Genomic DNA, 25,611 nt, shown 5'->3' with positions numbered 1-25,611 from the left:
ACTGAATATAAATTCACCTATTTTCCTGCCCGTAATTATCTCATGATCATTGTTTCCTAGACAGATGTCCAATTTTATGGGCTGTAGTCTTGATTTTTATCAAAATTGAGAGAAAAGGCCCCTGCTGTGAGTAATTTTGTTTGGAAACAGTGGTTCTTGGCGAGAAATACAGAAACTGAGACCATGTTCCCATCTCTTTTGCATATTCTAAATCGTGTTGCTAACAGAATTACCCTGCAGAAATCTTCATCAAACTTCTTGGTATTTGGCTTAGCCTGTTAAGCTTACCATAACCCAATACCACCAAGTAAGTTTCTTTAACAGGAGAAATGTATTTTTCTCATGGATGTGGAGGATAGGAGTTGAAACTAACACATTGAGCAGATGGGGTTTCTCCTGATGACTCTTTCCCAGGTTTGCAAAAGCTACCTTCGTGCTGTGCCTTCACAGGGCCTGGCTTGTGTGTGTTCATTGTTGCCTCTTAGGGTGAGAGCCCGAGTTCTAGTGGATGAGTCCCATAATTAAATCTTCACTTAAATACCTTAAGGAAGCTTCCTGTACCCATAGAAAATCATTTTGAAGTTTAGGACTTCAACATATAAAGGTGGATATAATTCAGTTCAGAATAGTGCTTCTATTAAGTCCAAGATTAAGACCTTAGAAATGTCCATAGTGAACCTTGATTCCATGGGCTGAAATTTCTACTGAATTTGTGTCATTCATTCTTATCACAAGAATAATCACTATCACTCACCATCTTCCCTTCCTTCCCTTTTCTCTGTCTCTCTTCTACCTCCTTCTTCTCCTCTACTTTCACTGACTTCTCTTTCCTTCCCTTCTTTCTTATTTCACTTCCTCTTCATCCTTCCCCATCCCCTTAGGATTCCTCAAAACTTTCTGGCCAATGTCTGGACCCTGATAAATGGCTAACAATATAATCATTATGTGTTGTGTTTGTGAGTGCAAGAGTACGTGTGTGTGTGTGTGTGTGTGTGTGTGTGTGTGTGTGTGTGTGTCTGTGTGAGTGAATAGAGCAGAATCCTTTTCAGAATGACCTGGTAGACATGAGCTGAAAACCAACTTTTCTCTATCAAATTTCATGTCTGTCCTAACTCAACCATACTAAGCAAAAAGAATACAGGAGTTCCCATTGTCCCTAAGCAACCAGAGGTACACAATGCTGGGATGAAACTGAGATGCAGGGGTTCTGATTAGGGAACTGGAGGCAATACTAGCAGAATTGTATACAAAGAAGGAACAAGCTACAGTAATGTACAGACTCTGTTAAGGCTTTGACACCCATATTACATGTTTACAGAAATGGTTTAGTGTCTGTGGTTCTCACTTTTAATTCAAGAATGACAGTGTACATCCTATCTACCTTGTCTAAAGTACAGGTATCATTTGCCTAACCTGAGGGACACTGCCAATCTAGTGTCAAGTTAAATATACTGAACACTTTATTCTTAAACCAATGTTATGTGTGTAAGAACATTATAATTACAAGGTGTATTTTTGACATTGGGGGCTGAATACACAATTGCACAATAGTAAGTATGTGAGTTGTACCAGGTGGCATATTCCATTCCAATATTTTATAAACATCTAGTTAACTCAGACCTTCCTTTTTTAACAAAGAGTGTGATATTAAACAGGCACTAAGGAAATGTTCGTGACATTAATTAATCAAAAATATTTTGTTGTTAACATGTACAGAAAGTATAGGTCCAAGTGCCATGTGACCTAAAAAGATACTTAACAATAGTAGCTTCCACCTTAATTTAAATTCTAGAGGGAATATAAAAATCACAAAAGATGTGATTTATATCCAACTAGAGTTTATAGTTCAATTACTGACGTGGTTAATTCATTAATAATTAAGAGCAAAATGAAGTTAGGAAGAGAAAAAGAGTGTAGTCTTATGCATTATGCTTTCATTAATTCCTGCCACACAAAAGTCACTTTTGCCACTCAGTGTTATATAATATTAAGATAAACCCTGTTCATGATTAGACAAGAGAGTAGACTAGCATTTTAATATTCTCTCTATGGACTCCACAATGTCTCCAAAAGGCCTTGTAAATATGCCTGTAATGGGCTTTGAAATGACCTCCTTATCATCTTGGTAACAAGTGCAAAGATCCATAAATACAGCTTTAATTAACAGCAATACTGTGATGCTTAGAAACAGCCTGTAGGTTCCTTGAATCTGTTGGCCCTACTATAAAGAACTTTGTTTTTCTCACAGGGTCAAAATTAATTAATGTCTTTACAATTTATTTAGCAGCTTATTGTCTCAGAGATGGCTAAACGAGTTCACTGAGCCGTGTTGGTATATCAAGGATGATATAATCAGGCTACTTTGAAGAGAGTGCTCTGTAAAAATATACTGTCTCAAGCAGTGATTAACAGGGAGCAAGATAAAGCCATCTGTCAGAATAGTTCTGTTCCTTTATCTGTGGACAACATACCTGTCTACAACACTGCACAACTAGTCAGCTTGTTTATGTGGTTTTTAATGAACTTATACAAGCTATTAAAGATCAAAAGTAAAATAAATATTCCCATTAATACTCCTTAATCATTCAATTAAAAGTATCATTTTTCACATTAGTATTTTTAAACAAAGAATATAATTCTATCTACTGACTGTATTTTATCTTTTGGTCCTACAATCCTACAGTATTTTGGTACTATTGAAAATATCAGATTGGTAGTATCAGTCCTTTAAAGTACATTCTAGTGTAAGAGCAAAGATGGGGTCTAGAGAAGTCCCCATCTTGTCTCTACATGTTGCTGTCTCAGTGTAGCAGCAAAAATAAAAACTGGCCCATCCCTCATCATTTCACAAGGAAAGCAATGTGTTTGTCTGTTTAAATCACTGTAAAAGTAAGTAAATAAAAAGTTCCATCTAAATGTATAGTCACTGTTATAATGCTTACTGTAATGAAGGCATTAGGGAATTTCATGTATACAAAATTTTGATATATTCCCAAGCTGGAATACTACGCTGCAACTAAAATCATGCTGTTCACAACACATAAAATTACTTGAGCTATATTCTAAATTTACAAATCGGTTAAACATATTTTTATTTGAAAACAAGTACATTAAGAAAGAATGGCAGTATATTACAAGCCAAGCTTATGGAAGGTCATATGACTCTCTTAAAATTATAAGAAAAAGTTTCAGTTTTTCTACTAGTATTCTAGAAACGCTAGAAAAAGGTTCAAAACTTAGTAATGTAAACTGCAAGAAAAAATACTGGAGCAGAAATAATGAGTGATAAAAAATCACTTAGAATTTTGAAATGAAAACGCTTAAAATTTTTCAGCATACAAACATTTAAATGTGCTATCATTATGTATACTAGGTTATCTTTTAAAGTAAAATTTCCGTTTTTATTAACTTTCATTTTTTAATTTTGGATTTATTCTCCCTCTCAACTGTACCTCTATCACTCACCCATATTAATAAATACATATGTATCCTTTCCTACAAGCTTGTAATTCATGGAAAAATCTCTCTACTGATCAACACATAATACACCAATATGGGACTGTTATCTGCCTTAGAAAGATCTAATCACCTCACATTAGATTATAATTTTGCATATTATTTTATTTCCTTGACAATGTCATTTGGAAACCCCTATAAATTAATTGCATAACAGTAAAACCTGTTTTCAGTAGGAGCATAGCATTGCATGCTGTGTATGTTACAAATAAATGATCCTTGTTTTCTTTTGTGTCTTCAGGTTTTCAATAGACTGTGATCTCTGCCTCCCTCTTCCCTTGCCAGGGAATAGGTGGCAACACCCAAAGACATTTTGATTTCTTTGATTATCTAGAAAGATGGGCGTCTCTGGGATTTTACTGGTAGAGACCAAGAATTCTGTTAAGCATCCTACAGACCATATGACAATGATCAACAATATATCTGACTGATCCAACGTCACCAGCACTGCTTTGACACATTTGCCAGGCACAGGCAGCCCTACCGCTGGTTGCAACCCTCTTTCCTTAGGTATCTACACAGTTCCTGCTCTCCAAGTCTTTTTTCAAATGACATCTCCTCTGTGGCCTATTTTGACTAACCTATTTCATTGCACCCTCCCTTGATGGTCGGACACACATTACTGCTGGTCTTCCCAGTCTTTCTTACTCTGCTCTTTTTTTCCCTCTCAGCATCTAACAAGTCATGAATTTATACATTATATTTATCCACTGTCATTTATCTTTTCCTAATTGTAGGCTCCACTGAGGTGAGATTTTTGTCTGTTTTATTTAGTGTTACATCATGGCTTAGAAAGGGCCTGGCATTTGATAAAGAGATGAGCTAAGAAACACAAACACATGATGAAAATGTATTCATTTTTTCATTTTTAGACCATAAACAATATTAAAGTAAATGTCCTTGCATAAATAACCTCATGTAAACATAAGTTATTACATGAGTATTCTTATATGTTGATATGGGATATAAATTGGGTTTAGAAACTAGCTTTGGGGTATTGGAAAGTAGACTATAGCTCTAAATAACATATATTTTAGTTTCTATTATCCTGTGAGAATTTTACTTTTGTTTGTTACATGTAATCCTTTAATCCATCTGTAATGTATGTCTACATGTGATATAAAAGTGAGGTTGAAATTATTATCCTTCTTGGTGAATAACCAAATACATCTGTACTATATTAAATAATATATATTTTCCACTGCATTAAAATATTTATATTTCTCATACATTAAATCTTCCTAATTTCTGGATTCAACTTCTGGATTGTCTATCCTGTTTACCCTATAATCCAGTGAACAATAACTAAATAGTTTTTTAGGGAGGAGAAAAGGCACTATGAAAGGAAAAGCCATACATCTAGGCAAGTGAAAGAATACTGGATTTTAGGATGAATTAGAAAAACTAACACAAGAAGATGTGTATGATATGTACATATATGTACATATTTGAAGTTCACAATACAGCTAACCTACCTACCATATACAAATAACAAAACTAACATTCTCTTTTCATTAGTTACCTAATAGGTAAGCCAATCATGCATACTTCTCTTTTGCAAATGTTATTTCATGTCATATGTTCTTGTTCTTTTTTACTGTGCCTATTCTTCAGTTGCTTTGAAGATTATTGTATTGGTTATGGTTCTCCAGAGAAACAGAACCAACAGGATGTGCATACATATAGAGGCAATTTGTTGTAAGGAACTGGCTCACGGAGTTATGAAGACTCTTAGTCCAAATCTACAGAGAAGTCTCTGGAAAACTTATAGCACAGAATTTTAAGGACAGGCTCCTGAAAAAATCTCTCCTCAGGGAAGGCTGTTTTTTCTTGTTCTACTCAGAACTTAACTAAAAGGAGGACATAATACGGAGGACAGTCTGTTTTACTGCAAGTTCACCCATTTCAATGTGAATTTCATCCAAAAACACCCTTCAGGTTGACGCATAAAATTAAACATCACACATCTCAGGCTATTTTTAATCTGTAAGACATGCTATGTTAAAGGAAAAAGACATGCCACGTTGTATTTATTCCCAAAGAAAAACTTCATTATTTTAAGATCGTTAACAAAAGTATTGAATCTCTACAACTTGTAGGTAAAAGTAAGCTTACAAGTTCCTTTCTACTTTGCATCTTTTGATAATAAAGATATTTATTAAGCATTCTATTACTTTCAGATCATAGAGCAGGAAGCGAAATCTATGAAGGTATTGGTGTTCACTCAGTCCCTAACACTTATCTTCCTGTCTTGGTTTCTGTACTTCAGAGTGATGGTAATGAGATCAGTGATCTGTTGAAAGGCCACTGTGACAGCAAAAGTTACCATTGCCAACTGTATGAACTTGCCTATTTCACCCTTAAATTACCTTAAACCATCCACCCACCCCAGTCCCAGTTGGGAACCTTAACGACATCTTTATGGTACAGTGAATAAAATTTGTGATCTTTTAAATTATAAGGCTTCTTTGCAACATCAGGTCTGGATCTATTTAATAGATCAGGGATCACAACAGAAGAAATTACTCTTTTTTCCATGAAACCTATTGGTTTCTAACCCCAGAGAGACACAGGTGTGCCCTCTGATATTCAGTTGTGGCAGGCTTATGGGCCACCAAAGCACCTGCTTGTGGGCATTGCTACTAGATTTACCTGGTGTGTGGTCAGAGTCTGTGCTCCATGCTTCAGAAGGAATTCTACTGCCAATGGTCCAATCCAAGTCATCTTTAACATCTTGTGTAAGACTGCAGGCTACAGTCCAGTTTCCTGGAGTGGTTTCAAAATTGCAGCTCCCAGGGATGCTTGTGTAATGTCCTAGGAAAGTAAAATTTTTAGGGAAATTTCTGGACATGTCTATTACACATCATAATATATCACATTTTCAATGATTTAAAAATTAGGATGTGAATATTTTAATTCTTTATCAATTTAGACAACCAAAATATTTGCACTCATTTTAATATTAGCTGTACACAGCAATGTATTTATCACAGAACATAAAAGCAGTATATGAGTGGTGTCATTTGCATATTAGGGAATTATCTAGATTGACTAGTATTTATAGGTGATAGATATAATTGAGCCTATACATGAAATGGGCATAACATGGTAATGACACGAATAATTCAGGGCTAGTAAATGAGGTTTCTGTTGTCTAGATCATCAATACAATACTGAATTTGATGTTTGAACAATGTATTTCATTAGAGAGGCAAAGTCATATACTAAAGAAAATTCTGCATTGGAAAAAGTGGTAAACTGTATAGGACACAAACCTTTTCAGGTACTATGCTTATCATAACTTCAGAACTAGTCATTAAGTAACAAAAACTTCTAAAACATTGATTAATATTTCATCAAAAATTATATTATTCACAATGAGCAAATGTAATAAAGAACTGAATGTCTACCATTTGCCGCCTGTGAAGTGTTGCATAATAATACCCTGATAGCTAAGGTTTCATTTGTCTTTCTTTTTCTTTTTTTGACATAGGAGTTATTATTTTTGAGCACTCACTGTAAAATCTGACTGTGTTCTCCAGACAGAATGAATTATTGAGCTATTTAATCAGTATGAATCAATTGAAATTGTCATTGACTTCTCCTTTCTTCTTATAGATGAAGTTTATGGCGTTTTAAAAATTTCTTCTTGGTCATAACTTTTCTTAACATGAAAAAACTTAGTATATAAAATCTTAATAAGAAAACATAAGACTTGTTATTAAATGGATGTCAAACGTATTATAAAGCTTTCATGTCTTTTTACAAAGTTTTCTGGATTTGTAAGAGGATTTTAATAATATATCAACGTTTAATTCTTAAATATTGTATTTTTATTCCTAAAAATGAGAATAATTTTAATCATATATAATTTTTCATTCATTCTATGGCACTATATATTCACTGTTTTTATATGCTTAGTTATGGGCTCTGTATGTTTACAATTCATGCTAGTATTCTGTTTATGTATTTTTATATTATATATAAAAATAACAAATTCAGTTTTCCTAGCATTTAATCAACATATCTACAAACATTCAAAAATCTTCCACTGTACACAACAGAATGCCACTATGCATTCACTAGAAAAATGTCACATAAAGGTCCTGTGCTATTCTACTTCTGTGTAATTGAGCTCCTGACACATAAGCCCCAAAATAATTATTCTACTTCCTTTTCCATTCTTGGACTCTCCTGTCCCCTCTGCCCACCTCATTTAATACGTGTCTTTGAAGACTTTGAAGGTATCTATATAATCATAATACATTATTTTCATTATATGTATCTCAAAATATGTCACCCTTCCTATTCTCTTTTTTAAGGCTAGTATCTATCTGCTATCTCAAATCTTTATCACAGTAGTGTTGTTGGTATCTCAGCTTCATTGCCTTCAAGATTACACAACTTCCTCTTGTCTTTGAGTCTTACATTCTTTATTTTTACACTTTCAGACACTGTAAGGCTGTCACTCTTCAACTCTTAAAAGTGTATTTACTTGCTTTAATGTTTCCCGATATATACCGTCACTCATACTGTCCCCTGGTCTTCCATAGTTACACAGATCACCAACAAATCCACAACCACAATGAAATGCAGCTAAATATATACAAAAGCTTTTTGAACATTCTACCTGGGATATACAGCTTTAAAACCAATAAGCCCAAAGCAGACTCATCATTCACCTCCCCAAATGGCTCCTTCTCTGTGAGTTTATGGCTTAATTTCATAGAATGTATTTTCTTTCTCTTTATAAAGCATGAAACTTTCAGAATCACCTTTGATTCAACAGTCTTCATCTCCATATCCATTGTATCACCAATACTTGTGTAGATAATTTCTTTAAGTACTTGCTGAATCTGTTATGTTGTTTACATTCCCATAATCGTATCCTGCTTTGAAGTGTTGATTTATTTTAAGAGACTAGCTTTCAAGCAAACTTCATCTTCTCAGCTTTTCAAGCCTAAACCACATTAATCATCCCTAAGACTGCTCCAGTGTTACTTTCTCTTGCTTAAAATACTCTGTATTTTCACACTGCTTGAAAATACTTTCATAAATTGCTAGGCTTGAAAACAATAACCTTTACTTTGGTATGAAGTATTTTAGGATGAAATCTGCCTCATCTTTAAAAATGCCTCCACTTCAACCAAATTTTTCAGAAGATAATCTCTTAAATATAAGCTGACATTTTAAGACATTTATGTTTAAGAGTACTTTTCTACCTCTCTAACAATTGGTTAATCACCCACCACCCAGTTGATCCTGGTTTCTTCAAGTCGTAACTGCAGTTTTATCTGAATGTTTCCCTTCTTGGACTCATATAGGTGTCTCCAAGGACAAAACAGTTCCCTCCTTGCCTTCAGAGGGGGTTCTCATCTAGACAGCTGCAACAGATCTCTTCTCTTTCCTCATATTGATTAGTTTAGGCATAATTTGGGGTATAAATCTAGACAATGTGACTTACAGGGGAAGGGAATACTAAAAGTTTTCCTATTCTTAAAAAAGAAAAGAAAAAGAAGACAATCCGTTTGTTCATTTCTAGGATATGGTGCAAAGATATAAAATTATGCCCGGATATGATTCTATAATAGACCAAGTTATCCAAGGAAAAGCAGAACATAAGGAAGGAGTCTGTGTAGTCCTATACTTTTGATGATAGTCAAAATTAACCACCTTATGACTGCCAAGATTTTACACTTTTTGTTACTTGAGATAAAAGATTTCCTTATTGTTTGTGTTGAAAATATTTTAGCTCCAATCAATCAAAAATCCAATTCACTGTTGCCTAAAGCAAACAAGAATTAATTTTTATCTACACTAAGAAGTCAGGAATTTCTCATTCTGAGATAGATAGACGACACAGTCCTTTGGGCCCTCTTTTTATTCATGTTCAACTATGCTTATGCACACTTGCAAGGTGACTGCCTTTTTCTTTAGGAAATAGACACCTTTCCTCAAATTTCTACATAAATCTCATTGGCCTCTTATAACTGTAAAGGGTCTGGAGAAGATGATTTTGTTGCCCATCACAATTAAAATGGGAGATCTTTTTTTTTCATCTACCAAAAGGACTGTACCAAGAGCTACAGCCAGGCTATTTAACTGGTATTGGCCAAGGTCAGAGTTTCTGCTGTAAGTATTGTAATTAATACATATTCCCTTCTCTAACCTATGGAAATCATACCCGTCTTTGAAGTCCTACTCAAGTCCTAGTTCTCCCTTCCTAGACCATATCTGCTCTTAGGGTGATGTGTGTACAAGGCACTTACTGATGATTACAGCTGTGACAGTTCATTTCAAAGTCTATTACTTCTGCATTTTGTATGACTGTTTAGCACTGAGCTACAACCAACAGTTCATATGATCCGTTATTATTACCAAACTGCATTTATACATGTGTTTCAATAAATACTCACTTAAAGATAGATTAAAGGATTCCTTTATATTATTTCTTAGTAATGAATCTGTACTTTCAAAATATTAGTTTCTTGAAGAAAATGTTTTTCAGATTATAATCTTCCTCACAATCTATTGAGTGCATTCAAATCATTATTAACCCTCATTTAAACAACTTGTATTTTCCTAAGGTGCAATATTTGCCCAAGTGGTTATATATTTAGTGTAAATATTAACATATTTTAAAAGATAATTCTATAAGTAATAATATTTAGTTCCTCATGTCTACATGGGTATTTCACTGGAGGGGGTGGTAATCAGTAATTGCATTCAGGATCTCACATTTGTCAGGCAGGTGTTGTGCCTCTGAGCTATATCCCCAGTTCTGCACTTCATTTTTAATATATCATAATGCATAGTTTTAATATATTATAATGCATAGTAACATTAGTGTTACCTCAAATGATAACTATTTTCATTGTGAAATGGCTTCTTAGTGCCCTGAACTGAGAGAGATATTAATTCTGAAAATCCACTTTCTCAGTGTTTAAACTGGTAACAACGTTTGGACTGTGACGAATCTCAGTGCACGGGAAAGAAGGCTGTGAAGGAAAGAGAGAAGATGCTCACCCAGCACTGCACAGCGGGCACCCAGAACACCTTGTGCCTTTCTTTTTCTGACATTAAGAATATGTAGGAGAGATATTCATTATATTGAACAAATTTTACAATACAAGTAATGAAATGGAAGATGCTAACATTAATAACCCCAGAACCCCAAAATGAAGAGGCACTTCATTTAACTCAGTCTATTCACTTACTCAGTTTACTCATTAATTGTCATCACATTCAATAGGATAGTTGTTATATCTACTATGCAGACGAGAAAAATGAATGTCTCTGGATTTAAATAATTGCCCAACAAGCAAGAATCTTAAAGACTTCAATTTGATAACCCCAAAGTTCAATTCATTCCTTACAGTTCTCTAAATATCACTTTGGAAATACTGTCATTTGTTCTACTATTAACAACAACAAATGATCTGACTGTAGGAATCTCTCTGTAAGGCTTACAGTATGTGCAGATGAACATCAGTGTGAAACACTGAGAGTGGATTTTCAGAATTAATGTGTCTCCTGATGGCTATGCACAGTGCTCTTTGTGGCTGTGAATGAAAACTATTAAGAAGTTCTGAGACGTGACTATTTCATTTAACAACCTTGTCCTATAGTTTTCATAAATTTAAATACTTTCTGTACGGGCCATCAAAACTGTGGGTAACATAATCACAAATGATTACATAACTGACTTTGGGTTCTGAAAATAAAACTTGTGCCTGTGTGCTTTCACGTCAATACCTCAAACAGCTGAGAGGAAAAATGAATAAAGCAAAATAATAATAATAATAATAATGATGATGATAATATAGGCATCACAAACATCTGAAAACCAAAATACTTTTAGCTATTTTTTACGTGTGTGAACTATATTAATATTGCAAATACAGATGTGTGTTATGAATGTGCAGGTACACACACACACACACACTATTTTCTTCATTTCTACTTCTGAAGTGAGTGGTGGTAACTTTTGAAACTAACAAAAATCTATGCATTTATGAACAATTAAAAAATAAAAATCAAAGAATATTGTATTTGATGCTTCTCCCCTTGTTTTTTCTCACACAGTTAAAACTAATTTTTGAAGTTTAAGACAATATCTTACTCATATTTAAATTTAGTACTTAGAAAATTGTTTCAGGTACATAGTAGGAATAAATTGCTGACTATGATGCCCATATAAAACTTTTTAATATACAGAGTCTGCCAAAAAATGTACACACATTGCAGGTAAAAAATAGTACGATGGTTTTTCAACACATAGTGTTACCTTTGCATGAGGTTGACTTCAGAGGATGTCATATAATACAGATACCCCACTACATTGCCGGCCCCTAGACAAGAAACTGAAAATGCCTGTGCAGTGATCTCAGTGACTGAGTTTACCCAAGTAGCAGTTCACTGCATTAATAAATATTTGGAAACTAACAGTCACCACCACTCTGAGTACCTCTTGAAGCTTTAAAGGCCAAAGGTAACTTGTTTTAATCTCATGTCTCAATACATCTAGTATTACAATATTTATACAAGCTTTTCTTTTCCTGAAGTGTATATTTTTTGGCAGACTCTGTATGTGCATTTTAAGTGAAAGGAGAATTTAATATTTGTAATAATTTAATATTTGTATTTAACTTTTCTATGTGTATTTAATAGTGTTAACTTTCCCTTCTGTAGGTTAAGCATGTCAATACAACTATTATCAAATCATTTTTACTTTTGATTTTCAGAAATCTGTAAATACATTTAATTAATCTTATGATTAATTTTATAATACACAGTATTCATAGTACATTCTAAACATTTGGCAATCATTCGCATTTTCTTTTGCACTTTCATCTAAAATTAAAATATGAGATAATCCTTGAAAACATTATGCTAAGTAACATAACCTAGTCACAGCAAGAAAAATTCTGGATGATTTCACTTATATGAGGGTCATAACCTAGTCAAATACATAGAGACAGAAACTAGAATGCTGGTTGTCAGCAACTGAAGAAGAGGTGACAAGTTCTCATTTAAAGAGAAGGACTGAAACTTTACAAAATGAAAAACTCTCTGGATAAAGATGGCAGTGATGTTTGCACTACAATGAAATGCACTTAATGCAATTCAACTGTACACTTAAAATCTTTGAAATGGTAAATAAAATACAATTAAAAGAAAATAACAAATGCATGGAAAAACAAATGCAGGAAGTGAGCCTTTTAAAAGCATCACCAAAGAAAGTAAGATAATACAGAACAAAATAATTTTGAGCTAAAAATTAAAAATTTAAATATACTTGATCTATGACTTATTTCCAAGAGCACCAACATTTGTGACCTTTCCCTACTGAGATATAGTCTGTTTTCTTTATCTGAGTCTATGTGAGACTTCTTTAAACCACTGTAATGAGTTTTGTGTGACATCCTGGGGCACCTCGACTAAGCCCAAATATCTCTTGCTGAATTTCATGAAGCTCTTGGAATACTACCTCTTAGAACACCAACTTTAGTAGAAACCAGAGCTATATACAATGGTTAATTACTTCCTTGATGTCTGTGGCAGCCTTGTCATGTAAAACCTAAGTCTCATGGAGCACATCTGAAACATTAGATGGCAATCAGGTAGTATCATCTTTTTCTAGTGCAATGAATTTGATAAAATCAGTCACTAACTGGTATTTCTTAAGTTAACTATTTAACAAGGTCATTTAGCCTCATTTTACAACCAATCTTTTTTTAGAAAAAGAAAAATCATGCAAAATATAGTTCAGTATCTGATCATTTTAATTCTGATCATAATTCTATGTGGGAAATTGTGGTAAGTGATATGTTACAATTTTCATTATGGGATAAAAAGGATGAGAGAACTGCTGTATGGCAATTTGTGCAGAAAAGTTGAGGGAAATATTTTGGCAATTCTCCTCTAGTGCATGAAAAGTACATTCTTCCTGGCCTTCGGTGCCAATGCATTTTTCTACTCACAGGGTGGACATCTGAGCTGAGTTGGCTTCACTACAGCCGGAATATTAGATAAACTTACCACAGTGCACTTCATCTGACCTATCGAGGCAGTCTGGTTTGTAGTCACAAACAAAGTGGGATTCAATGCACTTCTTGTCCTGGCACAAAAAATCAGTGGGTTCTGAGCAAATCTTAGAAGTTTCTCCCACTAAGGAAAAAGAAAAGTATTTAGTCAACATTTTTATTACATTTGAAGGCTCTTGTTGTTTTATAGATTGTGCACTATTTAATAACATTATGATTGTAACACATACCTACGGTAGACTTGTTGTTGAGCAAATTATATAGAAATTATTTTTAAAATATCTTTTAACCACTCAAAAGCTGAACACTATCTATTACACAAACCCAAATGCCTCACGAAGGCAGTAAAATTCCTTTGTTGTTTTTGGTCCCAACTTTGTTTTCCAGTTTCATATTCTGGGGTTTTCCCATCAGCATCTACATTTAAATGATATTCTATGACTGAATGCTTAAAAAATATTCCATTTTCTCCTCAATTTTTCTATATATTTCTTCTGTCTGCACTGATGGGTCTGTTGTCCCTGGGTGGTCTACTGCTCAACTTCAGACTCCAAAGAACACTGTTATTTTTCTATCTTCTTTCCTTTTCTCTTCGTCATCTTTGGCTTAGGTCCGATACCTTTCAGTTTCATATCACCTAAGAATCGTGAGTCGTACACTGCAATATTCTTCAGCTCATTAAGACTGTTTACATGTCTATCTGTCCCTCTCACTCCAAGATTCACTGAAGCAGCCATTTGTGCTGCTAACATAAATAAACATCTAACATATAGGAGGTTTCTTAAATTTGACTAAAATTTTTGAAGGTTTCATTTAAAGAGAGATTAGAAAAGTGAATTGACATAGAGTTGTTTTTTTTTTAAAGATTCACGTATTTAAACACTACTTTTACTCTAATAGAGATAAAAGACAAGAATTCTTAGCCTTGTGTTAACTTACAAAGAAATCCTAAAATTATCTGTAAATCAATTTCATCAAGTTAAATAAAGTTCAGCATCTCTTTATTATACAAATTTTGACAGTCTCATAGTAGATGGGTCTAAAGTAGGGAAAATTTATTTAAGTTTAGGCACTGTTCCCATGAATGAAAAGAGTAAAATCCTATAGGATTAACTAAGAGTACATTTTTACAGTCTTTAGATCTTCCCCATTATTAAACAGCTAAATCCTGTATGATTTCCAGAAATAATGTACTAGTAAAATTCTATCTACACAAATAGGAAGAATGAAGGGAGGGTATCTAAAACAACAGCAACTATTGCAGCTATGGGAAACTAGCAAAATGAAAGCTCAAAGGTCATGTTCACAGATTTGTTTAAAAATGTTGCCACATAAATTTTAATTCACACTAGTGAGATTTTACATTTAATCCAGAGCAGTGTGCAGATCCTGCTTAATATGCAGGTCTGTGCATTTGAGACTATCTCATTTTTCTATGCCATAGGATAAGAAGCCATATAATTATGTCACAGGGGAATTATACTTCCAATTCAGTCTAAATAATTGGTTCTTTCTTTAGTGTTTTTAAATATGGTTAAAAATAGACTACATTTCTGAGTAATGCTTATTTTATTTAACAATATAAAATTGTGAAGACATGAAGAGAAATCAGATCCGTATTTTGAATAACCTTAAATCAAAGAGTAATCATATTTTCTATGGTGTGTTAGATAAACCAGGAACAAATAAAGGAAAAGAGTCAACAATTTCAAGAAAAGTATGTCTTCTTTAAGATAAGAATGTGGTAAATTCAAAAGGGAGATTATTTTAGTGAGAAACTGTATTGCACAAGTTTAGTCATTTTCTGTATGTTTATTCAACCACATGACAGAAACAGTAACTAGTCAGCTGGTTGGAAAATATATGAAATAAAAGACAGTCTCACATATTCTATAGTTGATAAAATAAGAACAGGAAAAGCACTAGTGTTCATAATAGTGAAAAATTATCTGGCTAGAAGAACATGCCATATAAAACTAACTAGAGCAAATATTTATTTTTCTAAAAAAAGGTTTACAGAGACCTAGAAACCTGAAACTAATGCAGGATAAACTGAAAGATCCTAGAAATAAGGAAGGCCCTGCAAAATAATGTGCCATAAGAGATGATTACTTAATCCACTAATACCATGAGCCACTCATAGGTCCAATTTATTGTGCATTGGGAAAAACTGTAACCCACCTGAAAATAACATATTTTTTCTATTCATCTCAATTAATACCATACTTTAAAAATTTTGTTGAAAAGTGCACATTTTTGTTAATGTACTAACTCTTAACGATACCAACTCTTGACGTCAATTACTTTCTGACTTCTGATACTACTAATATGATTACCTGAAGAGTCATGTAATTTTTACATTATGGAATATGCTTGTTATGGTTTGTCTCTAGATGTCCCCACAAAGCCTCATGCAGTCATAGATGAGGCTTTTTCAAAGGTAGCTGGATCTAGCATGTGCAATGCTGGGATTAAGGATGTGTGTTACTAAATCAATCCATTGACTGATTTGGCACTACCCTAATCTCAATAGCCTAGGTAGAGTACAACAGGGGCAGAAAGACACTGTTAAGGACCTTTGTTGCTTTGTTTCCTTGCCAGTGCTGTCAATAGTTCTAAGTGATGCTGCCACCCTGTCTTGGAGCTGGTCAGTGATGGCCTGAAACCTTTTCAAACTATGTGCCAAACAAATTTTTCTCTGTTTAACTTTGGTTGTAGATACTTTGTCTCATCAATGAGAGACAAGTACCCAAGACAATGCCCAATATTATTTCTTCAGATACTTTTCTGTAAGTCTCTGTTCTGTGCTTCCTAAACACCCATTAGAAAAGTGTTAGATTTATTCATTCTATCCTCAAAGCTTCTGTCACATATTTATTTTATCTTTACCTTAATGTACTATATTCTGGGGAACAGACTCACATTTCCTTAGTAGTTTGATCTTCATCTCTATCTCTGACCAGTTTGTTTAACTGCTACATTGTTATTTATTTTTTAATGATGATTTTTTCTAGAAGTTAAATTCAATTATTTCAGTTTAATATTCTGATTTTTTTCACACTTCCTTTTCACTGCTTTATGATCTTAGCACACAGTCCTGAGACATAAATTCACACTGGCTTCTTTCTTATCCTCAAAGCATCTATTGTTCCAGAAATTGTTAATAACAATTTTTTGTTTTGGAATTTTCATTCTTATATCATGTACTAGACTATGTGTGTTGTGGCACAAGTTTAGGTTTCAGATTTCACTTTATTTCACACTTTCTAAGCCTCTGGACAGTACATAAATTTTCTAGAGGGATTCCTGACATACAGAAATTTTTCTGGTCATTGTAAGGCTGAGCTGTCATGTGCAGAGTTCAGGTACAGCTCTCCTGCAATCACACGGTTTAAAATCCCAGCCCCAGATCCATACTTTATGTCCAGGACCCCAAACCATTTAGGTCTCTGCAGAGTTAGTTTTTCCTGTAATCTAGATCTTTATTCCTTGCTTTTGGTTATACAACTGAGATATTTTCTTTTGCTCTATAAATTTCAGTAAACAGTAGTAGTGAGCAGTTTTAAAACGTATTTCTACTTATGTGATGATAAAGAATCATATTTTATGATATGATCTCAATTTCTGTATACAATTTTTAATAATTTGATATTTATATATTCTTAATATTTTATATTATTTTTAAAAATCTTTTTAAAAGTCCCATGACATGAATTTTGTCTAACAATGCTCCATAGTATATATTTTATGCTAATCAGATTTTGGCCAATAGTAAGTTCAAACAGCAACAAAACATTGTGATACATATAATATCTTTTCCTTGTGTTCAAATAAAAGGTAATGCATATGAGTAGCTGAGAGCCTTAATAAAAATAGAAATATTAAAGTGTAGTTTTAGTGATAGAAGAGAAAATTTTTATGGAGCTATTATTTCTATTTGTTTGTTAATACACACATTTTTCTTGTCACTTGATTTTTTTTTCTTTCTTTCTTTCTTGGGTACTGCGAATCGAACTCCCAGGCAGTTTGCCAGGCAGGTGCTGTGCTGCTGAGCTATATCCCCGAGCCTTGTCTTGATAAATTATTTTAAAATATTTTTATGATAGTTATGTTTCAAAAATTTCATCATTATAAGGTACAGGATTACCTCTAATTAAAGGAAGTACTCTTGGACAGCAATATTGATTGCTAATACACAGTTCAAATATGTGGATTAAGATAATAATTTGAATCTGAGTTCTTATAAAAACTGTAACTTTAGGTGAGCCATTTAATTATTTAAATGAGAATAATAATTAATACAAAGTAGAATATATTTAGATCTAGTGAGGCCTTCAATTTACAACGCTCCATCTATTACTTTTGGAGTGGGGGAGCAAGAATTGAACTCAGGACCTCAAGCTTGCCAGGCAGGCACTGGGTGGCTAAACTGTATCCTCAGCCCCGTACTTTTGAAATAGGTTTTGAGCAACTATCTGACACAGAGATAATTTTCACCTTAAGGGAATTTTTAATCTAGCAATGAAGACATAGCAAAATAGCATGATTAATAGTATAACTCAAGATATTTATAGGTTCCTGATAAAGGACAATCGAAGTAGTACCCCTTATTCTGGCGTGTTAATAGTCTCACCAGATACACTAATTCAGTGGATAGTCTTTCAGATTTCCTGCCATGAGACACAGCAAAGCAGAAAGACAGGCCAGAGCACTCAACTGAAATGAAGAAATTACTAAGATTTTTAAATAAAATTTCTGTCTTAGTTTTATTAAAAGCAAGTCTGGCAACAAATCAGAAATTAACATAATTAGAGAATACATATTTACTTGAAGGAAAACAATTGGAAAAAAAGAGGAAAATGTACTCTATGAAGATCACTCACCCCAAACCCATCTTCACAGATGACTGCTTGTTTTACATCATTGCTCTCTTATTCTAGAAAAAAACTATGGGGGCAAGTTTTGCAAATCAAAGAAAATCTAAATACTGTTTACAATGTGTTATTATGTGACTAGTATTTTCAAATATCCAGAAAATGGCAATAATTTAATTTTCTACAATGCAATCACTTTAATTTATCTTATGCTCAAAAGAATTGCAAGGTTTAAAGAAGGCAGTACACATATCTGGCAATTAATAGTAACACAACTGAACTTGTGATCTTAGTGATCTCAACTGCAAACTTCAGTCTCAGTCAAAATTATCAGAAGTGTCAAAGTAATTGGGTTATGTGTAGATGGCAAGAGTTAAAATAAATATAAAAACTGTGATTTCACTTGTAATACCCAAAATAAGATGGGTGCTTTAGAATATTCTGAAGATTGACTTTTTATTTCAAATAGGTGACTTTCCACATTTTTGTTGGGAAGAAAATTTCACATCCAAACTCCTTTCTGACATGAAACTCTGATTTTAATCTTTAAGTTTTGTATTTTAAATATTCATCTTTCTGTAGAATTCTCCATATATATTAAGAATAAGAGATTGTGGAACACTAAACTATATATACATCATATTTCACATTACTGGTTCAAAGACTTAGAGAAAAATGATGTAAAGACCTAAGGAAAAGGGAGAGGAGGTAGTAACAAAATAACAATACCAATAAACTCAAAGCCTAAACAGCTGACTAGGAGCACACGAATTTATGTATAAAAATTCATTTGTAGTGATTTATAGTTTCAGAAGTCCTTATTCACTCTTTACCCTTTACACTTTCTAAAATAATCTTTGTTTAGAAGTCCGATGATTCCTTAACTTTCTCTTAAAAGATATATCCATCCTTCATTCAGAACTTTATTGCTGCATCTGCTATACCAAAAGTCTCTTTTATTTTGTAAGCCTCAACCTTTTGGTGTCCTATACTTTGAACTTAACCAACTAAAATCACTTCACATTCCTTTTTATCCTTGATTCCTTTAAGTATCAGGCCTTCAAATCCCATGAGAGCATACTGTGACCCTGACTCACTTTTGTGCACTCTTCCTTGAGGGTTGTATCTACACTGCCATAATTTCAGTGCAATGTGGGGCCAAGAACCCAAGAGCCTCATTGCATTCTGTCCCTTTCAGTGAGTTCTGAATTGCTAGCACACATTCCTTGTAATATTTCTCTGTAAGATACCATATTTCTCTAGCCCTTGACTCACAACAAATCTCAGAACTATCATCTATGCATGGTCCACAGGTACACACCTTTTTTCATCTACTGCTTTCTTTACTGTATGTCTTCCTTCCTCCTCAGCCATATGATGCAGATAGATGTTTGTTTAGAAAATAGATATCATGCTTTCTATGGCATACAAACTGTTTTTGCATAGTGCACATTATTTGTGAAACTGTATTGAAAATTGATCAAACTGGTTGGGCTTTTACTACTGCAATTAGAATAGGTAGCTATTTTAAAATGCATGTATTCTAAACACGCTATGAGAACTAAGGGTAAGTAAGGGATATACTTACTGAATTTAAAATACATAAGCTGAAGTGATTCCTAAAATATTGTGTAGTTGAAAACCAATCTTAAGAAAACCTCCCACCACTGAAAACCATCAAAAGGATAAACAGACTGTTTGGTATTCACGGTATTGACAGCATTGTCTAAGGCAATTTCTGTGATGCAACATACTCTTTCAATTTGAAAATGGGTAGATGCACAGCTATTGATGTAAAAATATTTTAGTACTGAAGACTGAAAGCCTTTATGCTGACCTACATCTCCATGCATTCATCCATTCGTTTAAGGTAGCAGTGGTGGCAAGTCTATGGTGATGTACATGCCACAGTGGGCTGATCGAATCACTGAAAGCTCTGAAAGGTACCCGTCACTGAGCTAGGCTCTCACTAAATCACTAAATTGCCCCACCTGAGCTCCAACTTGCAGTTCTCCTGCCTCAGCCTCCCAGAGGCAATTAATTGACGGCTAGATACACTAGAGGGCCAAGCTGAAAAGAGGAAGAAAGAAAATCCAAATAAAAGTGGGTCAAAAGCAATATGCAGTATTGAAATAACAAATATTCCTTTTGAAAAGGTTGAATTTGGCATGAGCCATGAAAGTACAAGAGAGAAAGGGAAACTGCCCTAGGAAAATGTAATGATTAACAATTGACCTTTCATTATGGTTATCTATGAACCTCCTGGTTTCCAACTCTGCCTTGAAGAAAATCATAATATATGGGCTATGTCATGTTATATGGGCCTAATTAAGATTTTTCTACTTGCTGTATTAAGAGGACAGTTACTCCTCACTGAAAGTTTACCTCTGCTTCAACAAAGGTGTGAAGTAATGCAAAATTTGCATAATAAAGCATCAAAATGGCAAAAAGAGGTATGCTCAAATGATCACTCCATTTGTCCAAAGTATTCATTATATGTTCAAGTAAGTTTTATACAAAGTTTATAAAATGTATAATGTACTGGGGGTAAATAGTCAAGTAACCATGCTATATGGCAAATTCTACTTTTTTTACTGACTTGAAAACAACTATTTTTATGTTTTACCAAATCAACCAATATTGTTTGGTTATTCATTGTTTCTACATATCCAGTGACTCTAGTGTGATAGAAAATAAATCTTATTTCTATTCCAATATTTATTAAATTCCCAAAGTAACCTAAAACAAAATATTCAAATAATCTGGATCTCTGACTGCAATGGGTTTCAGATATTATTTTGAGGCATAACTTAGTCAATTTAGTAAAAAGTCATGTTTTTCTAAAATAAATAAATACAAGTATAAAACATTGAAACAACTAACCTAATACTATAATTTTCATCTATTCAAATATATATTTCTCTCTTGAGGTACAAATTCTATAAAATTTTTAAATGTTAAGAGTTTAAAATTACATTTTTGAGAAGGTCTCAAGTCACAGGCATTCTCACCTGAGTATATATACTTCCTTTAGAATGGAGAAATCAAGAGTTTAGTGCCTGAGGGTTAATTACTGTTGCACCTATGAAAAAATCAAGTGTAATGATTGTGGAAAAAATCAAAACGTTTTATGTTTGAACATAAAATATATAAAAATCATAAGGCAAAGGTTAGGCTGTTGAGTTGGAAAGTAGGAAAGTGTTAACTGAAATGTGGAGACATATTTCTGAAGTGGCTATATCTTCAAAAAAGGGCCATGCATCTTCTATGCTCAGTGTGTAAGAAACTGTTTCATAGATAAAAGGAGTAAACAATGAGGATTTTGGAAAATAAATTGTGTGCAGCCTAGACTGATGTTCAAAGTATACAAGATGAATGTGTTTCCTGACACACAGCAATTGCTCATATCGTGTTTGTAGGTCCACCTCTAACATAAGCTGGTACAAAGCCCATCTCAAAACAAAACAAAACAAAGTGTGTCTCATCTCCACAGCCATCCTTCCATCCCAGGGTTCACACACCAGCACTGTAGTTCACTTGTCAGAGGACAGAGCATAAGAGATCTACAAATGCTCTTGAGTTGGTAAATTGGCTTGGAACTGCACAATCGGAGAAGTCTGCTATGCAGATATGGAGGAGGGATGACAAGGTCTTGAGTGCACATGTCCTCTTAGTTCAACAGACTCTTCGCATATCTAGGGAGAAGTGTAGCCCATAGAGGAACAGAATAGACCCCCTAATGTTCCTTAGGACATCTCAAGATCATATTTCTTAGTTGTTTGACCTATCATTGGTCAAACATGTAAGAAAAGTATTATTCCATTTATAATTAAATTCTGTTCCAAGACATCTAGAAATGGCAGGAGTCCAAATACATCTCATGGGCAGCTCAGTGGAGCAAATTCCCATGACCCTCTGATATTTAGGTTCTTGGAATATATTCTTTCCAAGAATGGATTATGTAGTGGACTCTTCCATCTTGATTCAGCATCCCAGACCTTTAGCAAAATTTTCATTGATTACTTAAGGTAAGTAAAATTGGTTTCCAGGATGTATACTATAAAACATAATTATTAATATTACTTCTATTATGTTTCATGTTTGTTGAAAGAAGATTAAATATTAAAGATACTGCTCAGACAGGGTTCAAACTTGCAATTCTGATGCTTTCACCTCGCAAGTAGCTGAGATTAGAGGCATGCACTGCCACACCGGTCTAATGGTGTTTATGATCAATACATGTTGGTCCTACTCTATAAGTGTGTGAAAGATTATGGGAACAATCAATGATGCATGAAATAAAAAAGAAGCAATCCCTTATAAGAGGAAATACATGGATTTCTTAAATATTTACAGGATTCAGACAGTGTCTGCTTTTGATATGCTTAATGAACTTTCATGAAGAAAAAGAGACTCTGAAATGCTGAATAATCTGGTTCAGACCTTATAATTAGCTCCTCTGTCTGTTATTCAAGGGCTCAGGACACTGTTACATGATTTTCAACTTACATGCCAATTCCAGTATCAAATAATGTCCAAGTTGTGTTTTTCTGAATAAAATAAATATATGAGTCTAATTGCAATACTAGCTTTTAGCTTTTCTATTAAACTGTTTTATATTTAGGAAATGAATAATAATTTAATCTGTGGACATCTTTGATATAGTATTTCATTCAGATCTATAGTGTTTAAAAGACTGAGGACTGAAGATGCATGCACTTAAGGTAAATATTATACACTCTACGTTTTAGTAATGGCTAAATACAAAATTAAATGTAAAACATTGTTTCAAAACTTATAACTTCAGAAAAATCTGACAAAACTGTGTGATTTGTTAAAATTGCATTAATCTTTTTAAATTCAGATTTCTCATCCAGTAAAATGGGTGTACTAAAGTTCTCACATGAATAAATGAGATGAATGAACATTAAGCAAGCTAATATACAAAATTTTACATATATGTCTACATGTAACAAATGTTTTTTAGTTTAAGAAAGCTAAATGAGTTTTCTTAAAATTTTTTCTTGGTTGGTCTTTACATGCCTTCTTAGTGCCCTGGTTTCTTTTTCTATAAAATGAGCTCTTTTGATATTATTGAAGATAAGACCTATAAAGTAGGCAAAGTAGCCCTTTACCTACAGGAAATGCTGAAAGTCCTGGTATTCCTTTCATCACTGGCGTATGTACTTTCTGAAGCAAAATACTGCTTTGAGAAAACTTTAATGATACTTCATGTCATTATTTATTGTATATGTGGTATACTTTACTAAATTTCAACTTGTATTGGAATGAGCCCTGGCGATGACTTCAGATAACGATGTCCTTGTGTCTGATGAATACTTATTGCAAGCACCATTGTTCAATTTTATTTCAAAATTTTAAGATTGAAAAAGTTATGCCTTAGAACAAAGAAGGTTGTGTTATTGATGACAGTATAGTAAACTAATACTTTCCTATGTGGCAAAGAGATTGCTGAAATACAGACGTGCTTATAGTCTATTTATTTGGATTTACATTAGAATTAGGATAAATTTATACATGGTTGCATTTTTATTTTTATATGAATCTATATGTTCCAATATAGTTGCTCAACTGCAAAGCAGAGGAATAGTTTTGCTATTCATATCCATCTGTTTACTCACTTTAAGAATTGCATATCTAAGAGTGTAATCCTAGCACACAGGCCTGTAATCCCAAAACTTAGGAGACTAAGGCAAGAGGACTGTCTCAAATTTGAAGCCTAGGTCTCACAGAGTAAGACACTGTCTTAAAAACAAAAACAAAAAATAAAAAAAGAAACTTCCTAAAGCCCAATGACGGCAAGAAAATCAACCTGATTAAAAAATGGGCAGAGTATCTCCAAAAGAGACACCAAATATCTAATTCCCACTTCTTCTATTCAACACAATCCTGGAATCCTCCTATTCAGGACATGTAGAAAAGAAAAAACGCATCCAAAAATCAGAAAACTTACACAGAATGATCTGTTTGTAGATAACAATTTTATATGTGAAGACAAAACAAAACAAAAAAACCCCTCTAAAACACCAAGGGAAAACTGATGAATTAAATTAAAAATTAGTAAAATTTTAAGAAAGAAATCAACAAACAACAATTCCATTATATTACCATCAAATTGCTTAAAAATAAATGTAAGAAAAGGTGTGAAATATCTATACACATTGAGACTGTAGAACACTGATGAAAGAAATTAAAGAGTACCTGCAAATTTGAAGACATTCTATGTTCACGGATTGGTGGAAATGATATTGTTATCATATCCAGGGTAATCTACATATTCAATGCAATTCTTATCAAAATTCTAGTGACATTTTTCATAGGAATAAAAGAATATACTAAAATCATATGGGGCTACCAAAGACCTCAGCAATCTGTGTTCAGTATAGAAGACAGAAGCTAAAAGCATCATATCCTTGATTTCAAAACATAAATCTACAGTGATTTAAACTGTATAGCACTGATATAAATTCAGACATGTGGACCAATGACATAGAATACAGTGTCAGATAAAGACCAACAAATATGCAACTAGCTAAATATACAGGGGTATATATGTGATAAAGAACTGAAATCAGAAGTCTAAAAATACTCTTGCATTTCTAAAGAAACAAATGTCTATGAGTAAGAAAAACATGGAGGTCATTATATTAGTGAAATGAGCAAGACTCAGATAAATACTGACAGAATCTGAAATAATCATTCACTGAAGGGGAGAATAGGATGATGGTTGCCAAGGTCCAGGGGAAAGTAGATATGTAGAGTAAAAGGGGTTTCTTCATGTTTCACTATGAAGTTTAGCTGGCCTTGAACTCACAGGGTTCCGCCTGTCTTCACCTCCCAAGTGCTGGGATTACAGGCATGTACCACCACGCCTGGCCTAGAGTTAAAGATTAGACTATAAATTCTGGAGTTTTTTTAATGTAGCATAATATCTAGATCTCACAATAACATACTGAATTTGTTAAGAAGGTCAGTCTTTTGTTAAGTGTTCTCTTTCTTCTGCCTCATATTGGCAATTGAACCAAACATTATGCTAGCACTCCCCCCCGCTTCGGTGTTTCTGAGGCAGGGTCTCGCTATGCAATTCAGGCTAGCCTTGTGCTCACTTTGTAACCCAGGCTGGTCTGGAATTTGCAACAGTCCTTCTGCCTTAG

General features: G+C 33.6%; 1 protein-coding gene across 1 annotated transcript in view; it reads right to left on the bottom strand.

The window, feature by feature from the left end:
* The window catches only part of Malrd1 (MAM and LDL receptor class A domain containing 1), a 647,937-nt gene that overhangs the window by 191,933 nt on the left and 430,393 nt on the right, over positions 1-25,611 (bottom strand). Inside the window, exons 30-31 of the mRNA XM_063237894.1 lie at positions 13,558-13,686; positions 6,169-6,330 (exon numbers count right to left, since the gene is read on the bottom strand). Coding sequence (XP_063093964.1) covers positions 6,169-6,330; positions 13,558-13,686 — 291 coding nt within the window. The remainder of the gene's footprint in view (positions 1-6,168; positions 6,331-13,557; positions 13,687-25,611) is intronic.

This window comes from Cavia porcellus, unplaced genomic scaffold (genome assembly GCF_034190915.1).
Source record: "Cavia porcellus strain 051 isolate PalLab524CR breed Dunkin Hartley unplaced genomic scaffold, mCavPor4.1 scaffold_27, whole genome shotgun sequence".
NCBI lineage: Eukaryota > Metazoa > Chordata > Mammalia > Rodentia > Caviidae > Cavia > Cavia porcellus.
This window is presented reverse-complemented; position numbering and strand designations above follow the sequence as displayed.